The 21,637-nt window shown below is 30.2% G+C and overlaps 1 protein-coding gene across 1 annotated transcript; it reads right to left on the bottom strand.

The window, feature by feature from the left end:
* Positions 1-12,271: 12,271 nt before the first annotated feature.
* On the bottom strand, positions 12,272-15,440 carry LOC132800396 (brassinosteroid LRR receptor kinase BRL3-like). The gene is made up of 5 exons (XM_060813965.1): positions 15,198-15,440; positions 14,738-14,894; positions 14,306-14,377; positions 12,747-12,818; positions 12,272-12,637 (listed from the first exon to the last, which is right to left on the bottom strand). The coding sequence occupies exons 1-5, from the start codon at positions 15,322-15,324 to the stop codon at positions 12,508-12,510; spliced, it is 558 nt and encodes a 185-aa protein (XP_060669948.1). The 5' UTR covers positions 15,325-15,440; the 3' UTR covers positions 12,272-12,507.
* Positions 15,441-21,637: the final 6,197 nt, after the last annotated feature.

Here is a 21,637-nt window from a genome sequence, read left to right as displayed (position 1 = left end):
ATTCTGGACGGGTCCTGACATATCGGGTATTATTTATCCGAATAAAATATTAATTTATTTATCATATGTAATGTTGTTATTCTAGGAGCATGTGTGAGTCGTAGAATTGATCCTATGGAGAATCTTGGTTGGATTGCGTGCTCGAGGTGAGTGATCCACCTTTAAACTTAATTTTGGGTGTTTAATTATATGTATTTTGTGATAATTGATTATTTGAAAATGTGATATTTCATGTGTTAATTGTTTAGTAAAATTATATTTGAAATTTTAATGGCACAATTTGAATAAATTGAAATGTATATGTGCATTAACACATATTTTGATTTTGATAAATTATAGAAATTCATTTGATGAAAATATGATATTTAAAGAAATTATGATTTTAACATTTGTGATTTATTGTTGAAATTATTGTGAGTTTATTTCAAGCAATAAAAATGTATTTATATGAATTTACGAATTTTGGAATTTTTATGTGATTTAAATATATTTTGAATTTTGAGGAATTGAAGGAATATTTATTTTAAATTATTGTTAATTTCATTGATGGATATGAAATTGATGGAATTTGTGCAATGGATTTATGATGATGATTTATAAAGGAATTGTGGAAAATTTACGGATTTAATTGGATAGAATAAACCCGGTGATATTTATAACATTTTGAGATTTGAGAATAAATATATTAATTTTATGATTTTTAGATGCACCATACACGTACTAGTGTTCTGTATATATGGATATGATTAGTGCGCAGGTGGATGTGGTTAGTGCTCAGGTGGCTGTGAGTAGAGCACAGGTGATTTATGGGGTTGTCCTGTGGTTGCCATCAGACGAGGGTAGGCCGCCCTTCCATAGCCGGGACACCTGTTTGCATCGGTGCGGTGGGACGCCACGCGACCGTATGCCGGTTTCTCTCTTCAACCTCCTGTCTAGCGGTACTTGGAATGCTGGGTATCTTTAGTGCCATTGGTATATAATGGGTGCATCATATGGTTTTCATGACATGATTTTAGTTATACAATATTTTAGAATTTTATTTAAATTAAAATGTTTTTAATAGTGTTTTATAAATTAAATTGTTTTGGTATTCTAAATTGAGTTCTATTGTTAATTATTTGGTTTTATTTTATTTATTTAAATATTTATTGGACCATTTTTGTTAATGTAAATTTTATTGTATTTTCGTATTAATTGGTTACAATACTTTATTCCCAATTTGATATTTGTCATTAGTCTTATTTTTATAATTATTTCTCACTAAATTTTTGGATTATTAATTTATTGTCTTTTATTTGCAAATTATTAATTAAATATTTTCTAGATTTTTGGGGCATAAAATGTTGGGTTTTGCAAAAATGTTTTAAAAAATAAACTTTTCCAACTGAATGAATTGTGAGAGTTTTGAGGGAAAATATTATTTTTTAACTACCTATTATTTATTGACTTATTTCTTATTAATCAATTAACTAAGTTATTTACCCTTTTATTATTATTATTGTATAGTAGATTGGGTTACTCACTGAGATGATTAGCATCTCACGTTTTTTAACCCCGTTCCTTTAGGCCCAAGTTAGTCGATATTGATCGTCCGGGAGCAAGCTCGACGTCTTGGTTCGTTGCCAAAAGTCCAAGAGGCTTTTTCTTTCCTTTCTATCTTGTATTATTTCTTTTTATCTTGTATTGTATTAAATTTCATATTCAATTGTACTGATAACGCTCTGTGTACTATTTGGATGATTATTTATTTAATTATGCACTGGTTCCCTGTCATTTATTTGAAGTCCTGCAAACTTGTAGATGTAAATTGTAGTAAGGTGGGAGGAATAAGGTGGTGTATATAGAAGTGTATTTTCAATGCAGAGAAATTGTCGTAAGTCCAACCCTTAGGGGCAGTTCTGCTGGATTTTCCATTGGAGGGTTCGATAGGGTTTTTCCTGGGATCAGGGCTTGTCTAGGGTTCCAATGAAAAATTTTAGACGAGTTCTGACATAAATATAAAAATAAAAAAATTACAAAAATCAAAAAAAGGAACCAAAAAATAAAAAAACGTAAGAAAACAAAAACAACAAAACAAAACCCAACATGAACTTTTCTCAAATCAAAGGGTAGTTAAAATGTATTTAACCTTTTAAAAAGAAGAAAAGAAAAAAAAAAGGCAACACTAGTTTTTTAAAAACTATTTATCTTTTCATAATTTTTTTTCCTGAAAATTGTGTAAAAATGAATATATATATATATATATATATATATATATATATATATATCACAGCTAGGCACAATCCTGTAGTTAATGATGAACTTCAAATTATTCACAAAGAAAAAAAAAATTGATGAACTTCAAATTCTACCATTCTTAATTGGAAATATTTTATATTTTATAAGGATTTTCTTTTATTTTTTTATGGTACATTTTAAACAGAATTTCAAAAACCATTAGGTCCTTATAAAATATATGTTCAATTTTTTTTTTTCGTGTCTAAATTGAAATAGCCATGCAAATTTAAATGCAGGGTCTTGTTTTGGTTGGAGAAAGGCAGTGTTTTCCTCTTTTATTTTAAGTTTTTTTCTTTGTAAAATTAATTAAATTAAATTACTGAAAATATATAGTATTTTTTAAAAATATATATAAGTTTTGAAAAAAAAAAAAAAGTACCAAAAATCTCGCCAACATGTTTATCATATGACAATGTGACTATTATTATTTTTTGGTTGAAAAATTAAGATAACCTAACTATGAATAAATGAAAAATTAGATCACTAAGTGTAGCTAAATATAAACTATTTAAAAACATTACAGTTCAATCCTTTGTAATCTTAGTAGACATTTTGATTGATATTATTTTTTTGGTTGAAAAATTAATATAACATAAATATGAATAAGTGAACAATCAAATAAATAAAATATGGGGAGATATAAGTTATATTTGACATTTGATTATTTGATAAATATTTTAATCGACTTTTTATGCTCTGGCATTATTCACAAATCACTTAAAAAATGGCAACTTATCACTTAATAAGCATATTGATAGACTTTTTGATACCTCTACTATTATTCAATCTAAGCAGTGTTTGACATTTCATTATTTGATAAATATTTTAATAGACTTTTTATGCTCTAGCATTATTCACCAATCACTTAAAAAATAGCAACTTATCACTTAATAATAAGTATATTGGTAGACTTTTAGATACGTCTACTATTATTCAATGTAAGCAATGTTATAGAAATCAAATTGTTTGCTAAATTTATTTACTCAATACATGCAAATGACTGAACAATTTGTAATTAATTTGTTATCATGTTTATGCTATATGAATTTTACAATCACTAATATATAATCATGTCATTTGCTACATTATTTGATAAATAATTTGTTGTGCCTTATACTGCTAATTTTATCCAATGGTTCATAATTATTGTTCATTAACTAAATTACAATATATTAAAATTTTTCATTAAAAAATAGTTTATTAAGTTTTTAATTAAAGTTATATGTCCATCAACCGTTAGACAAGAAAATTTAAAAGCTTATATGATGGTTTTCCAAAGAAAAGTTAGTAATATTCTTAATATTTGTCCAGCAACCACTCTCCTACAATAATTAGTTTAATTTATACTTTAATTATTTGTAATACTAGTACTGCAATTTAAATATCAAAAACCAATTAGTTGTTTGTAATGGGCCTTACGGCCATATGGGCAGCGTAACAAACAGGAAGCCCGATCCCTCACAATCCCTTTAACTCCAAAAGAGGCTTGACAGTTTGCGAGTAAAAGTTCATGTGACAGCGTGCTACAGATCAATCACAAAAGAAATTTAGGAAGTTGACGTATATAGAATAGACTTCAGTGACTTAACACTTTTATGTTTCCCAGGGATTCTGGTATGCGCCCTTCTAGTTCGTTCATTGATAGATCCCTGCGACAAAGTTTTTGTTGTTTAAGAAGACTTTAGAAATGTTATTAATTTATATATAATTACATCATTTTTAAAAAATAATAACAAATTGTTCATTTATTTATATTTAAATTAACAAAATAATAACACATTATTTTACAATACAATGTTAGTAAATTTTTTGTAGGCTTACCGGTATCCTCAGTACTACCTAAAAGTAAAACATAAATTAGAAATTCAAATAAAATCAAACGTAAAAACTGAAAAAGACGTACAATATGAAACATACATTACGGATCGTTGTGAGATATCTTCTAACATATTTATTATCATTATTATTACTTTTTTTTTTTTTCGCACATTTCACATTTAACAAAGCATTAAAAAGACTTACGAAACATAATGATACGAACCTAGGACGACCTGCTCCTAAACCTGTATTATATTAGTCCGGATCTTTAATTAAGTTCAAGTTCTAATGGAATGGACCTCAACCCCTAACCAACCTGTGGTTAGAAACCTTGGTATAATGAAGACGCCACAATAGGGGATGGAAAACCTATTGATAAGTCAAGCTAAAACAACCAATTCTCTAATGGTGTTTTAGGTGTTCTCAAAGAACAAAGAGATAATTAATCTCACAAGTATTTTCTTAATCAAATCAAAGCTAAAAGTTTTTTTTATTAATGAAAAATAAGCCTTTAAATAGGCTTTGAAAGAAACAAAATAAACCCTAAAAACCCTAGGAAAAACCGGCCACACAAAGAAGAATTCTACCTTGGCCGAAACTTTCCTATTCCTAAACTAATTTGGATTAATTAATTCCTTTATTTTGAATTTAGGAATTAATTAATTTACAATGAAAATAATAAAATAAAAACTTTCCTAAACTTATTTATCCAGAAAATAAATAAATAAAACTAAAAAGTAAAGGTAGTTTCCTAAAACAAAAAGTACAATAAAATTAGGAAACTATAATACTAGCTTTTTGACTAATTTGACTTTGACTATTCTTTGACCAAATTGAGCTCCAAATCAGCTTCAATATGCTTTGTAGGATGCCAAATAAGCTTATTGTGAAGTTCCCCACGTTGCCCTTGCTTGGAAGTATGAGAAAAGGTTAATACAGTAAAATACAATAAAACCCGCAAAGAATACAGCAAATCCGGCCTTTCCTTCTCCTTGTGCGCAAACCACCTTGTTGGTCGGCTTTGAAGCTGCTTTGGCTGGTTTCTATGACTCATCCTCCATATGAATTGAACCCATAAAGATGGGGTTCCAATTCATACAACCCGGCCTCCTTATTAGCACCAAAAACGTCACCCGACCCTGTTTTGGCTTCTATTGCTTGTATGAGTAAAACAGGCCTTGGTTCTTTAGATGTGGCCAACCCCTCTTGGCTATGACTTATTCCTTGTATGAAGACAGCAAGATTGTCCTTGAACCTCTTGGCTTGGGCCCTAGTGATCGGTCCCACCTTCATTTGTATTGGGTCAGCACCCCAGCGGGTTGTTGGTCGAGCAGTCTCGGGTGGATTCGCATCATTCCCCTCCTCTTGAAAAGGATTTGTCCTCAAATCGAAGTCATCACCTGCAGCAAAAGGAGATAAATCAGCAACATTAAAGGAGGCACTAACATTATACTCACCCGGTAGATCAAGTTTGTAGGCATTGTCGTTTATCCTCTCCAAAACTTGAAAAGGTCCATCACCCCTCGGCATGAGTTTTGATTTCCTTTGTTCGGGGAATCTTTCTTTCCTTAAGTGCAGCCACACCCAATCTCCAGGTTCAAACACCATTGATTTTCGGCCTTGATTAGCCACCCTTGCATATTGCTCGGTCCTTCTCTCAATGTTTGCTCGAGTCTTCTCATGAATCTGCTTTACAAAATCAGCTTTTTGTTTTCCATCTAGATTAGCACGCTCACTTAAAGGCAAAGGTGTTAAATCTAATGGAGTCAAAGGATTAAAACCATAAACAATTTCAAATGGAGTAAATTTAGTTGCTGAATGTAAAGACCTATTATATGCAAATTCAACATGTGGCAAACATTCTTCCCAAGTCCTTAAATTTCTACTAATTAATGCTCTCAACAATGCAGACAAAGTTCTATTTACTACTTCGGTTTGTCCATCAGTTTGTGGATGACAAGTAGTTAAAAATAAAAGCTTAGTACCTAATTTAGCCCACAATGTTTTCCAAAAATAGCTTAAGAACTTAGCATCCCTATCCGACACAATAGTTCTTGGCATGCCATGCAATCTCACAATTTCCTTGAAGAATAAGTTAGCAATATTGGATGCATCATCAGTTTTGTTACATGCAATAAAATGTGCCATCACCTATCTACTATAACAAATATTGAATCCTTACCTGTCCTTGACCTAGGCAACCCAAGAATAAAATCCATAGACAAATCTACCCAAGGATAGGTAGGAATCGGCAAAGGCTTATACAATCCATGCGGTTTCAATGTTGATTTTGTTTTTCGGCACTTCAAACATCTTTCACAAATTCTCTCAACATCTCTCCTCATGTTAGGCCAATAAAAATGTTCTTGCAGCAAGGATAAAGTTTTTAAAATACCAAAATGACCCATTAAACCACCCCCATGTCCTTCCCGAACCAATAATTCCCTAATACTACAATTAGGCACACAAAGTTTGTTTTCCTTAAACAAATATCCCTCAAATATGTAAAATTTATTAAATCCATGTTTCAAACAGGTTCTAAAAATTTCTCCAAAGTCACTATCATGCTCATAAAGTTCTTTCAATTGTTCAAATCCAAGCAATCTAGCATCTAAAGTAGAAAAGAGCACATACCTTCGGGATAATGCATCGGCAACCACATTTTCCTTACCTTTTTTGTAGCGGATCACATATGGAAATGTTTCAATAAACTCAATCCACTTAGCATGCCTTCAGTTGAGCTTTCCTTGACCCTTGATATGCTTCAAAGACTCATGATCCGTATGAATCACAAACTCCTTTGGCATAAGATAATGCTGCCACGTCTCCAAAGCCCTCACCAAAGCATACATCTCCTTGTCATAAGTCGGGTAGTTTAGGGCAGCTCCATTCAATTTTTCACTAAAGTAGGCTATGGGCCTTCCTTCTTGCATTAAAACAGCTCCAATACCTACACTCGAAGCATCACACTCAATTTCAAAAGTCTTAGAAAAATTTGGCAAAACTAACAAAGGTGCATTACACAATTTTTCTTTCAACAAATTAAAAGATTTTTCTTGTACTTCCCCCCATTTGAAGCCAACATTCTTCTTGACAACTTCATTCAATGGTGCTGCTATGGTACTAAAATCCTTGACAAATCTTCGGTAAAAGCTTGCCAAGCCATGAAAGCTCCTCACTTGGGTAATGGAAGTAGGAACCGGCCACTCTTGAATTGCCTTCACCTTAGCTTGGTCAACTTTGATTCCTGCAGCACTTACTACAAAACCTAGAAACACAAGCTCTTCTTTGCAAAAGTCACATTTTTTAATGTTAGCAAATAATCTTTCCTTTCTAAGAACTTGCAAAACTTGCCTAAGTTGATCCACATGGTCATCCAAATTTCGGCTATATATTAAAATGTCATCAAAATAAACAACCACAAATTTACCAATAAATGGACGCATTACATGATTCATAAGCCTCATGAAAGTACTAGGTGCATTAGATAATCCAAAAGGCATAACTAACCATTCATACAGTCCATATTTAGTTTTGAATGCGGTTTTCCATTCATCACCTTCTTTCATCCTAATTTGGTGATAACCACTCCTAAGATCAATTTTTGTAAACATGCAAGCACCATGCAACTCATCAAGCATATCATCTAATCTAGGAATGGGATGTCTATATTTGATGATAAAATTATTTATAGCCCTACAATCAACACACATTCTCCAAGAACCATCCTTTTTAGGTACCAACAAAATAGGAACAGCACATGGACTTAAACTCTCACGAATATACCCTTTATCAAGCAAATCACTTACCTGTTTTTGCAGCTCCTTTGTTTCTTCGGGATTGCTCCTATAAGCTGGTCTATTTGGTATGGCAGCCCCTGGAACAAAGTCAATTTGATGTTCTATCCCTCGAATAGGTGGTAGTCCACTTGGAATTTCACTTGGGAAGACATCTCCAAATTCCTTCAAAAGAGAAATCATTGAACTTGGCAATTCAAGTTCTTCAAAATTAGTTTGATCATTAAAATAATTTTCTTTGTAAAGCATGACCAGCAAAGGTTTCTTACACTCAATAACCTTATTAATATCCCCTAAACTCAAATAAAAATTCTGGTTTTTCCTCTCTTTTCTTTCTTTTCTTTTTCCTTCCTCGGTTTGGCTCTCATTGGCGGAAATTTCTAGTTTTTTTATGCTCTCGGGTTTGCTCTCTTTTCTCACCTCTCTCTCAGCTTTTTCTTGGTCTTTCCACTCAATATGAACCTTAGAACCCTTACCTTGGTCAGCAACCTCAATCTTACCTTCTTGAATGGATGGTGAAGCCGTTGGTGCTATGCTTGCTTTTTCCTTGAGCTTTTCGGCTTCTCTCCTTTGTTGCATTTGTAATTGGTCCTTGTAAACCTCTTTAGGAGATAATGGTTCCAGCTTGATCTTCTTCCCTTTAAACCTGAAAACAATACTATTTTCTCGACCAAAATGAGTAGCATCTTTATCAAATTGCCATGGTCTACCTAATAGTATATGTCCGGCAATCATAGGCACAATATCACATAAAACTACATCCTCATATCTACCTATATTAAATTTTACTTTGGCTTGTTTGTTTACTTTCATCTCACCACTATCATTAAGCCATTGTAATCTATAAGGTTCTGGATGTTTAATTGTTTTCAAGCCTAATTTATCAACTACAAGATTACTTATCACATTAGTACAACTCCCACTATCTATAATCATGCTACAAATTTTACCTTGTATTTCGCAGCGAGTGTGGAAGATGTTTTCCCTTTGTATCTGCTCTTCATCCTTGTAGACAGCAAGTACTCTCCTTGAAACCAAGCTTAACTCGGCATTAGATGTATCTACAGGTTCGGTTTCATCTTCATTACAAGCCTCCTCTTGCTCGGTTTCAGCCCCACTTTCTTCACTTGCGGATTCCAGCTCACCATCGCCCTTTAATACCATGATTCTTCTATTTGGGCATTGGCTGGATATGTGTCCTCTTCCTTGGCACTTAAAACAAATTATTTCTCTAGATTTTTGAGGTTTAGGATCAGATTTTATCTCACCTCTAAGCGCTTGGACAGATTCGGTATTGACCTCCCTTCTTGGCCGGTTGGTAGATTCTTCTCCTAATTTCGGCCTCAACTTGTTTTCATAAGTGGAATTGTTTTTCCAGCCACTTGAACTTGTCCTTCCACTGCTAGAAACTCCTCCAAACCGTGTACTAACACCCCTCCTCTTGAATTGGTTCTCAAGCTTAATGGCTACATGCAACATCTCCTCCAATTCCAAGTATTGTTGTAATTCAAGTTGGTTGGCAATGTCTCGGTTTAACCCTCCAAGAAATCTTGCCATTGTTGCCTCCCTATCCTCCCTCATGTTTAACCTCATCATTAGCATCTCCATCTCTTTGTAATAATCCTCCACAGACCTACTTCCTTGAGACAAAGATTGAAGCCTTTGATGCAGCAACCTTTGGTAATGGGATGGCACAAACTGCTTCCTCATGGCTCCTTTCATTTGTCGCCATGTTGTAATTAAGTCATCACCAACTCTCCTTCGGGTGCTTTGCTCATTTATCCACCATTGGAGTGCATAATGGCCAAACTCCATTGCTGCCAACTTCACCTTCTTACCTTCCGAATAGTTGTGGCAGTCAAAAATCATCTCCATTTTCTCTTCCCACTCCAAATAAGCTTCGGGATCACTTTTACCCATAAAAGGTGGGATATTAACCTTGATATTTCCCAAATCTTCATCTGTATCTTCCCTCCTATATCTACCATGGCCAGCTCTATCTTGGACAGCAAAGGTTTCGTCCATACCTTCCTCAAAGTCGCCGTCGAATGGCTCCTCATCAAATTCCTCTCTCGACCTCTCACGACCTCCTCGTCCTCGGCCTCGTCCTCCATGGAATTCTTGCCTATTTCTTGTATTCGGCCTTCCTTGTGAGGCTTCTAGTCTTCCCACTCTTTGATTTACATGCTCAAATTAAGCACTAACCCGCTGTATTGATTCCAAAATAGCTCTCATGTCCACTTGGTCTCCACTCCCGGTAGCTCGGTCATCGCCATGGAATGCTACGGACTCTTCCTCATTGATCCTCAAGGGTGGATCCCCTCTTCTTATTCTAGAATCTGCCATGTTAGTAAAATACTGCAAAAATAAAATAAATCCTCACAATATTCACTCCCTCACGTGTTTCACTCAAACAAGGTCTCGACACTCGTGTTTGCACACTAGTTTCGGCTTTTACCCTCTTTTAAGCTCACACACTCTTGCCTTTTTCCACTCAATGAATTATCTCAAAGTTCTAATTAAAACACCCACAAAACATAAATTAGATCACTAGTATGTTTTAGTTAAACTTATCAACAAAGCAGTAGCAAAAAGTAGGCAATACCGAAAGAATCCAACAAATCCTAATTTTTCGGCTTTCTAGACAAGAAAACACAAAATAATGGGAAAACGTTGGAATTTTTGAAAACTGCACCAGATGGTAGTAGATTATGAGTTCAAGAATAAAATTCCAGAAAAATAAGTTCAAATAAGAACAAGAATCAAAGAGAACAAAAATATAGAAAAGTTGTTGGTTGTTGTTCTTTGTAATTCAAGTTTTGTATCAATTCCTTTAACTAATTTTAATCCAAATAATTTAAGCACCCAAAATCCAAATATCCAGCAGCAAAAATAATTCTCCAGCAACTCAAATATTGAATAAATAATAAATAAAAAAAACCAGCAGCTCCAACAAATTTCCAGCAAACAAATCAAACTCCAACAAACCGAAATACTTTTTTTTCTTCTTCTTTTTTTTTTTTTTATTCGGCTTTACCTTCTTTTTTTTCTTTTTTTTTTTTTCACTCACAGAACATAAACAACTGCAGTAGCAAGAATAATTACCAAAATTGCAATTCCAACTCCAAAACAAACACCAAACCCGTGACCTCCAAATAAACAAAATGTGCAGTTTTTTTTTTTTTTTTAAATGTTGCCGCAAACTTCTTTTTTTTTTTTTCTTGTTTTCTTTTTTTTTTTTTTTTTGAATATATGAACGCAAATATTTAAGACTAAAACAGCAAAGAAAAATCAACAAAAACCAAATTAACAAGAACAATGATAAAAGACAACCAACAAACTAGGAAACAAAAATACGATAAAACTAGGAAATCCTAATTCAACTAGGAATGAATTTTTTTTTTTTTTTTTTTAAGATGCTGAACGTGTATAGGATGGATGCAACCTTAACCTAATGCTAAAATTGTAGAATAACACAAAAGCAAATAAAGCAAATAAAGATAGATCAAACCTGAACAAAATTTAGCTCTGATACCAAATGATACGAACCTAGGACGACCTGCTCCTAAACCCGTATTATATTAGCCCGGATCTTTAATTAAGTTCAAGGTCTAATGGAATGGACCTCAACCCCTAACCAACCTGTGGTTAGAAACCTTGGTATAATGAAGACGCCACAATAGGGGATGGAAAACCTATTGATAAGTCAAGCTAAAACAACCAATTCTCTAATGGTGCTTTAGGTGTTCTCAAAGAACAAAGAGATAATTAATCTCACAAGTATTTTCTTAATCAAATCAAAGCTAAAAGTTTTTTTTATTAATGAAAAATAAGCCTTTAAATAGGCTTTGAAAGAAACAAAATAAACCCTAAAAACCCTAGGAAAAACCGGCCACACAAAGAAGAATTCTACCTTGGCCGAAACTTTCCTATTCCTAAACTAATTTGGATTAATTAATTCCTTTATTTTGAATTTAGGAATTAATTAATTTACAATGAAAATAATAAAATAAAAACTTTCCTAAACTTATTTATCCAGAAAATAAATAAATAAAATTAAAAAGTAAAGGTAGTTTCCTAAAACAAAAAGTACAATAAAATTAGGAAACTATAATACTAGCTTTTTGACTAATTTGACTTTGACTATTCTTTGACCAAATTGAGCTCCAAATCAGCTTCAATATGCTTTGTAGGATGCCAAATAAGCTTATTGTGAAGTTCCCCATGTTGCCCTTGCTTGGAAGTATGAGAAAAGGTTAATACAGTAAAATACAGTAAAACCCGCAAAGAATACAGCAAATCCGGCCTTTCCTTCTCCTTGTGCGCAAACCACCTTGTTGGTCGGCTTTGAAGCTGCTTTGGCTGGTTTCTATGACTCATCCTCCATATGAATTGAACCCATAAAGATGGGGTTCCAATTCATACAACCCGGCCTCCTTATTAGCACCAAAAACGTCACCCGACCCTGTTTTGGCTTCTATTGCTTGTATGAGTAAAACAGGCCTTGGTTCTTTAGATGTGGCCAACCCCTCTTGGCTATGACTTATTCCTTGTATGAAGACAGCAAGATTGTCCTTGAACCTCTTGGCTTGGGCCCTAGTGATCGGTCTCACCTTCATTTGTATTGGGTCAGCACCCCAACGGGTTGTTGGTCGAGCAGTCTCGGGTGGATTCGCATCACATAAGGATTCAAATTCCCAAGACTACGTGGAATTTCCCCAGTCAATTGGTTATTTGAAAGATCTCTGGAAGTGCATAAAATTCCGTCAGCATTTTAGTTTTCCAATCAATTAATTATTTTATTTTCGTCTTTAACAATAAATTTAATTTTCTTATACTAAATTACGCACTTACATAATGTAGAGAAACTTCAAAGTTCCCAACTCATCAGGTATTTCACCATGAAGTTTGTTGTTAGAAAGATCGCTGCAGATCGACGAAATATATAATTATTATATATATGTACATTTGGATAATACATTAAATATAAGCCTGACTAGATCTTTAATTGAGGACCTTCAAAAATAGGTACTAGTGTTTTTTTTTAAATTAATATAAAAATGGGTATTAATTAAATTCTCCAAGTTTATTACTCTTTCATGATATTTTATAGTCATCATCTCAATATTTTATATACAATAAACATATATAAATTTATATTTAGTCATTTTCCTATCAAAAGTATCATGATATTTTTCCATCAATCTTTGTATTATTAGTTATTAAATTACTTCAACAGTTGAATTTTAAAATTGTTTTGGAGGACTATAAGAGTTTGTGAAATATAGTAAAATCCGAATCTACAACTTTATACATATCGATATAAAAGATATACTAACTAAATCAACCTTATTTGACCTTATGTATATTGTTAGATATAAAATATAGTTTAAGGTCTTCAAATCATACTTAGGTAAATAGTTATTTATAAAAATAAAAAATAAAAAATTGATAATTTTTATTTATATATTTGGTAAAAATATTTACTTAAAATCAAGGTTTAGCCAATGTTCAAATTTGATAAAAATTAATTAAATGTTAAATTTTATAGTTAGTTATATATTTTTAGCATGTGACAATAAATTTAAATTTAAACATGGTAAAATTTCATGAATCAAATAAACCTTTAATTTGAATTTTCTTAGACATAGGTGGAAGAGACCTTTTATGAAGAAAACAACCAAAAATATGAAATATTTTCACCAAACTAAGATGCGAAGCAAATTAGGAAAGACATAAGACTAAGATCCTAAAAGATTTTCAAAGATTCTTCAAAAAAGACTTTTAATCATGAAGATTCTATTCTAAGATTTAAACAAAATTCCACGATTAGGGTCATAGAGAAAAAAGATTCCAAAAGAGATTTTAAATTATAAAGATCCAAGTAAAAAATCTTTTGAAATTTCCATGGAATAGAGAAACTCTTCAAACCAAAGGACTGTAATAATAATCTCTTCTTAGAAAATAATAAGCAATAAAAGGAAAGTTATGCCAAATAGTGGTTTATAAACAACATATTGGTGTTCATGAAATGAAACAAAAACAAAAGTTATCCCAAAAAAAGTTTATAACATCGAGTAAATAAAGTCGTATTTATAGAAAGAAACAAAACTAAATGTTATAAAATGTAAAATTTTCTTTTAAAAATTAATTATTTTAGAGAAAAACTAAACTAATAAAATATTTAATTAATAATCATAAATGATTTTTATACAGATTAATATGGAATGACAATTTTAAAATTGAGAATATATTTATATAACTTAAATTTAAATTTCGATAACATCAATTATTCTTAGTACTTTCAAAACATGACAATTTAATAGTAGATTTGTAACTTCAGTCAAACAATATTGCTTTTGATAATTTAATATTATAAGAAGCCAAAAGAAATCAACGTAGTATATACATACAGTCTTTCTAGATACGTAAGGTTGGCCAGTTCAGCAGGAATTATTCCGGTCAAGCCTCTATTGCTCAGCGAACTGCGTACATGACAAAAAGGAAAATGATGAATAATCAAATGCTAATTAATTAACGAAGGGTTACTGGGTAAATAAATGAAAAAACTAACAAATACTCTCTCTCTCTCTCTCTCTCTCTATATATATATATATATATATATGTATTATATAGATTTGGATTTTCAAAAATTATTTTGAAAATAACGATTAAATTTAGATATGAATAAATGCTAATTGTTAAAGGTTTCAACTTTTTCAATTGAATTTTCAGTTTTAAAGTATTTATTAAAGTATCACTTATAGCAGGTACTATAATTGGAATACATATTTTCCACGGGACCCTCTATGTCTAATATTTATATGCATGCATGTATTATATACATGGCAACGATGTGGCAAAGGGTGGAGCTGTTGTAGCTGCAGTCGCAATACACGCCCGCTTCATAAGCAGCGGCAGTGTTGTTGCAATATTGGTCCTCATCAAAATCTGGTAGTGGTTTCAAATCCAACTTTTCTGCTATTATGCCCGAAGCTGACACTGCATGCATGGCAAACATTATTTTATTGTCACTGACCTCTAAAAATTTTTTTACCCAAAAAAAAAAAATTAAAGTACATTAAGCGTTGAATTTAAAGCATTAATTTTTTAATATCATAACCATGTCGTCCAGTTTAGACCGAAATATTTTTGATTTTTTAGTTTTTTGTATAAAAATAAATGAATATAATTATTTAAAACAGGTGAATTATACGTTATGTCAAACATATATAATCCAACAGCTACACGTAATTACACTCATTTATATTCCATGATCAAAACTAAATATCAATTAGTACGTACCATCATCATCATTCAAGGGCTGAGCGACAACCTGAAACTTGATCAGTTGGGAACTCAGCAGCCAAAGGAAGAAGTAGAGGAGAAAATTAAATTTAGTAAAATGCGAGAGAGAAGGTTCACTACTCATCTTCACAAAGAATAGTCAGTTCCGGTGAGTGAGTGGTTATCAGCTTAACTAGCAATTCATCACCACTAATCCGCTATATAATGAAAATGAAACCCTCCCTTTCGGTTTGTTCTTGACTACTAATTCCCACCAAAAAAAAAAAAAAAAAAAAAAAAAAAAAAAAGAAAAAAGAGATGGAGACGGAATAAAGAGCATAAAAAAAAAAGATCTAGATGCGTGAGACAGAATTTTGATTAAAATTCGAGGATAATATTGTCTAAAGATTCCAATCTCTACTTTTAGCCAAAAGAAAAAAAAAAGAAAAAAAAAATCCAATCTATATCGGTCCTACTATAAAGTATTTGTTTTATAATTTTTTATGCTTCTCTTTACGTTGGGAGACTGACTTAAAGTACACAGAGCTAGTGACGTAAGTAGTTGTCAATGAATTATCTTCAAAAACAATAAATAATAATAAGAAAAAAAATTTCACCAACAACAGCAACAAAAATAATATTATCGACATTATTGCGTTTCAAATTATTGGATATTGTAGCTTGTATCATATATGTATATATATATTTTTTTCCTTAACATTTTACATCTTGAATTACTCAAAACTTACATCATAGATTCTTTTGCATTTTCTGTAAAAACTTTAACCGAAATAGCACACGATTAGCACGTAATTTTAGTACAGAAAGCAAAATGGGCCTTTTTGCAAACAATTTCTTCAGTTATTTTTACAGGGAAAAAAGTAGAACATAATGAGCTTATTATCTGACTGTCTCTGTTCTCTCTCCGAAGCTTTCCACTATGCTCTGCTTTACTCTTTCCAATATTCCCTCTTCTTCTGTCATCTCCACCCCTCAAAAATATTATATTATTACTTATTTTATTAGGCAGAAGAAATAGAACAAACAGAGTGAGTCCAACAGACTCTTCCCCCAAGATAAAAGTGATATTGCCACGAAACCAAAAGCAAAAACATAAAAGAAAAGCTTATATAAAGCAGAAAAAAGGAGGCCCTTGGTTTCTTCCTTGCGGTCTCTGCTAATTATCTTTTCCTTGCTTTTACTTCTCTTCTCTTCTTTATTTTTGTTTTCATTTTTTTTTTTTTTTTAAACCTCTCACTCTTTCCTTCTCGTTGGAGAATTTTTATTGGGTTTTCCCCTTGCAATTGCTTCCCACCATCATTTCCTTCTCTTCTTCAACTATAATTTTGCTTTTCTCTTTTGCTTTAGACTTCCCTTGGAATTGCATTTCAGGGAATTCATGAGCTGATCATTTTGTGATAAATCGACTGTGCTGAGTATTTTATTTTATTTTTTGTGTCTAAAAATTCTTTCTTCAGCTTTAATTACTAAATTTATCTTCTCCCTTCGTCTTCTCCCTCCTAATGGTCTAAATTTGTACACTTTTCCCCTTTTTTTTATTTATTTTTTAATCACCCTTTGAACTTTTGACCTTTATTTTTAATTCTTCACTTCATTTTTCTTCTCTCTTTGGGTTTCTGATTCCATGGGACTATGTCATTGGAAAACCCATTGAAAAGCCACAATCCAATCACGAAAACAACATATTTCACAATGAAAACGAGGCGGCACCAAATTCCCAGACCAGCAAATCCGCTAACTTTCCTTATGACAGGACCAGTCCTCGAACTTGCACTTTGTGCTAAACTCAAGCGATAATCACGCACTACTTCTGTCAACTTTTTGATTAAAAAAATGCAAAACGAACCACCACAGTGCAAATTTTTGGTTAGCTTGCTCATGGAGCACGTTACCACTACAGTAAAAAATTTTGGTTAGTATGCTTTTGGAGCATGTTAATCCATTGATCATAAGCTTTAATTAATAATAGACTATAGAATTCTCAAACTACCTTATTAAATTATAGAGCCAATTTAGCTGGTTGTTAAGATACAAAAACGATATTAATTTGGTTCAAGATGTTATGAAATCTTACGAGAATTAGGATTAGTAGTCTATAAATACATCGTTTACTAATCTTCAGTTATATAAGATTTTATATATTATTTTTTAGAAATTGAGAATTTTAATGATAAAATCAAGCACCTTGATAGAAAAACAGAAACTGTAAGGTTTTTAGAATGTTTTTCAGATTAAGTTTTTCGTTTTTTTTGTGATCTGGTATGCCTATACGCAGATCTATCAAGTAAAAATTAATTAAAAGATCCTGTGTATTCAAGAAGAAATTGTCTACACTATTACATGTTAATAATGGATGAAAAAAATACATCTATCACATATTATATTTAATTGTATTCGCTAGTTCAAAACATAAAATACTAAAAAAAAAAATTTATTTATAATACAATATGCAAAATTGGATATAATTAGGAATGCAACACTATCAGTATTCCTAATAATAATTTAAGTTTTTCATGTGAAAAAATCAATCAGAAATGCTTGGCAATTTGATTAAGAAAAAAGAGGACACATTTTCCCAACTTGCATTGCGATTTGAATTACATTTTAAAACTATAGATGACAACGCTGTATATGCGTCAGCAATGTTATGATTATATTTGCATTTATGAATCCATGATCACGAATTCCTTTAAATTATGCACTTCTTAAGAACTTAAACATCAATTCATTATTTATTTATTTTTGAATATAGATGTTAAATTGGCCAATTTATCTTTATTATATTATAGTTAGTTTAATTGCTAAACATTTATATTTACTATTAGAAAATTGTAGATTCCAAATATTTGGAAGATTGTGAATTCAAAATTCTAAACTGAAAATGGATTTGAGATATTAGAATAAAGTCTGGAATTATTATATTATCTTTTTTTTTTTAAAAAAATGTTATTATATTATCTTAGATATTTGTAACAATTAAATGAACAGTGATATATATTATAATGTAGTGCTATAGAACCTATACATAATTGTTTAGGAGAGGGATGTGGTTATTTTATTAATTTCTTTTTTAATGATGAAATTCGTTTTTTACCGCATTTACATTATTTATTTATTTTTTTTTTTTTTGGGGGATGAATCTGCATCTACATGAAAGGTGCGTAAAACCGACCCATACTTTTCATCTTATAATAACATTGCTATCAATAAAATGATTAAAAAAACGAATATGAAATAAATGTTTTTTTCTAACTATTGTTAATTTCAAGGTCCTAAGCGATAGTTTTTAAAATTTTTGGTGAAGTCTTGGAAAAATAGATTGATATTTTCTAACTATTGATAATGTCGAGTCCTAAGCTTTATATATATTTTCGTACTAAGCTTTATATATATTTTCCTAAAATATATATACAGTTCCGCAGGAGAGAGCGGCTGTCGTTGATTTAAAAAAAAAAAAAAAAAAAAAAGAAAAAAAGAAAAAAGCACCTAACAGAAATTGCTATAGGCCAGTTTTTAACACCCTTTTAATAAAACGGTGTGTTTTTTCCTTATATATATATATATATATATATATATATATATATATATTAAATGTGTTTACGTTTTTGTTTGAACGGTGCGCTCTTTTTTGTTTTTTGAAATAAACGGTGCGCTCTTTGTTTGCCTTATTTTTGCGCTAAAAATTCCAAAGTCCCTTATAGAACGCTTTCTTCTTCGTCCTTTAGAAAGCACGATCAGCAAAATACCGATCCCTATCTTCCACTCTCCAGAAAAAGGTGAAAAATAACACGATTTTGTGAAACATTTTGCTCTTCTCTCTGAAATTGTCCGACTTTAACTGCAATTCAGTTCTGGAAGTTTCCACAGAATCTTTGACTGCAAGAGGAAGTGACGATGATCCCGAGTGTGCTGACCCACAGTAACACCTCTACACCTTCGAATCAGGACCATCTCTATCTCCATCATCAACTTTGAATCTTCTATTCCACTAGTTTTACTTAAAATTGGTACCTTTCTATTTGGGGTTTCTTAAGCTCTTTGGTTCAACTTTTAAGCTCTTTGGGATTTAAGGCAGGATGTAAGCTCTTTGTTAACGATGGTGCGTGGTTTAAGGCAAGATGTGAAACTCACCGTTTGGCTTAACAAAATTGTATATATTAGAGAGGGGGAGGGGGAAGGGAATTTGAAAAGGGCTTATTATCTGCGAAGATAATTATTTTTAGTATTAGATTTTCCATCAAGGACACTTTAAAATAATCAAATCTGTATATATATATATATGAATACATATTAGAGGTGGGAATTCGAGAGAGTTATTATTCGAAGAAATTATTATTTTTACTATTATATTATCTGACAAGGACATCTCAAAGCAATCAATCATTATTTGAGCAAAAAGTTAAAAATATTTAAAGACCAGTTTCGTATATACTCCTGAATTTGGAGCAAGATTTTATTTGAAGATATTTAATTTATCCCTCGAAACAATCTAGGTTCAATATATATTCATTGACTAACTAATAACAAAATGAAACATGATATGATATAATATATATATATATATATATATTCATTAGTGGAATTTATCCCCAAAAAAATAAATTAACATTTGGATAAGGTTATTCAAAAAAAAAAAAAAAAAAAAACATTCAGCATCTCTAATGGCATTCATTTTGTCATTGAAATGTTAAATTTTGATATAGGTCTTCTCTAATGATACATTACAAAATTTGGTAATTGTAATTACTAATTACCAAATTTTAGTAGTGGATTCTACTGTAACGAGGTCAACCGCTATTTAATATTTTTTAACTTCATATTTAAATTATTATAAATTTTACTTTTCAGCTAATAAAAATAAATCTGATAATTAGCCAATAATATTTGTAATTTAACTATATCATTTTTTAATATGTATCATTATAAAAAAATGCATTTTTTTTGCATTGATAGCAATATTTACTATTAAAAATTTATGTCATATTAATTTTAAAAATAATAATAATAAAATAATATTTATTATTGAAGATGGTACGAACGTCTATAATTGATTCATCATTTAGTTTGAAACTTCCAATCTTTTAACCGACCGTGGGGATATGACTCATGAGTAGTGCCTACCTTACCTTAGGTGCCTAAAGCCGTTTTTTGAGTTTCATTTTACACTGTTAGATTTACCTTTCTATTTTTTTTTTCTTTTTGTTATAATAACTACTTTTTTTCTTTTTTCATATTGAAGTCTATAATTACTTTATATTATATTTTAAAATATCAAAATTTTCTATGAAATTTTTATTTTTTAAATATATCAAAAAAAAATTTAGCTTCTAAGTGGAAATAGGAATAATTTTCATAACATCTATCAAATTTTTTGATATTTTTTCACAATTTCAATAAAATTTTTCATTATAATATCTACATCAAATCCTTCATAATTTGGATAAAAAAATCCATAATTTTCATGCAAATTTTTAAAATTTTTACAAAATTTTTTATAATTTTTCATTGAAATTTTGAAAATATTTATGATTTTTTCAAAAAAAATTTTATCAAATATTTTTTATAAATATTATTGATGTTTAATAAAATTTTTTTCCAAATTAATATTATTGATAACTTTATTTTTTTTACTTTTTAATTGTCTTTCAATAATTAGATAAATAAAAATAAAAAAATTCACATTTAACAAATAATGTCTAAAATTATATTAGATAAGTTTATCTATTATATTCTTAAAAAAAATTTAGTATCACAAATTATAAATTTACCTATCTATTTTTTTATAATAATAAATTTAATATTTGTGTAAATATTAAAAAATATATAGAAAGTAGAAAGTAGATAAAAATTGAAAAATATACAGAAATTATATTTTTTTGTAAATAATGATTTAAAACTTCGATATTGATGATATTTAATACATAGAAATTTAATTCTCAAATATTTATATCAATGGTATATTAATAATTATATACAAAATTATTAAGGAAACATATATTTTAGTAATTACTTTTTACATTTTATATTTTAAAATGAGAATTAGAAAGATATAAATAATTTTCAACTGAAAAGTTCTTTATAGTATTGAAATGACATTTATAAAATATAATGTAATTGTAATAATTATTTTATATATTTTAATTAATAAATAATTTTATTAAATTTATATTTTTTATTAATAATAGTATATTTTTAACTATTAAAATTTATTACAAATTGATTGATTAAGAGAAATTTAATATTTTTATAATTTAATAGGCAATTTAATAATTAATTAATTAAATTAATTAATTCTAAAATTTTAATCAAAATTTTTATTTTTTGAAATACATTTTCATTAATTTTTTTACATTTTCATTAATTTTTTTAAGGATAATTTGGGATAATTTTATAAATATTTTTTATATTTTGAACTTTCATATTTTTATCATAATTTT

This window comes from Ziziphus jujuba, chromosome 1, assembly GCF_031755915.1.
Source record: "Ziziphus jujuba cultivar Dongzao chromosome 1, ASM3175591v1".
Taxonomy (NCBI): Eukaryota; Viridiplantae; Streptophyta; class Magnoliopsida; order Rosales; family Rhamnaceae; genus Ziziphus; species Ziziphus jujuba.
This window is presented reverse-complemented; position numbering and strand designations above follow the sequence as displayed.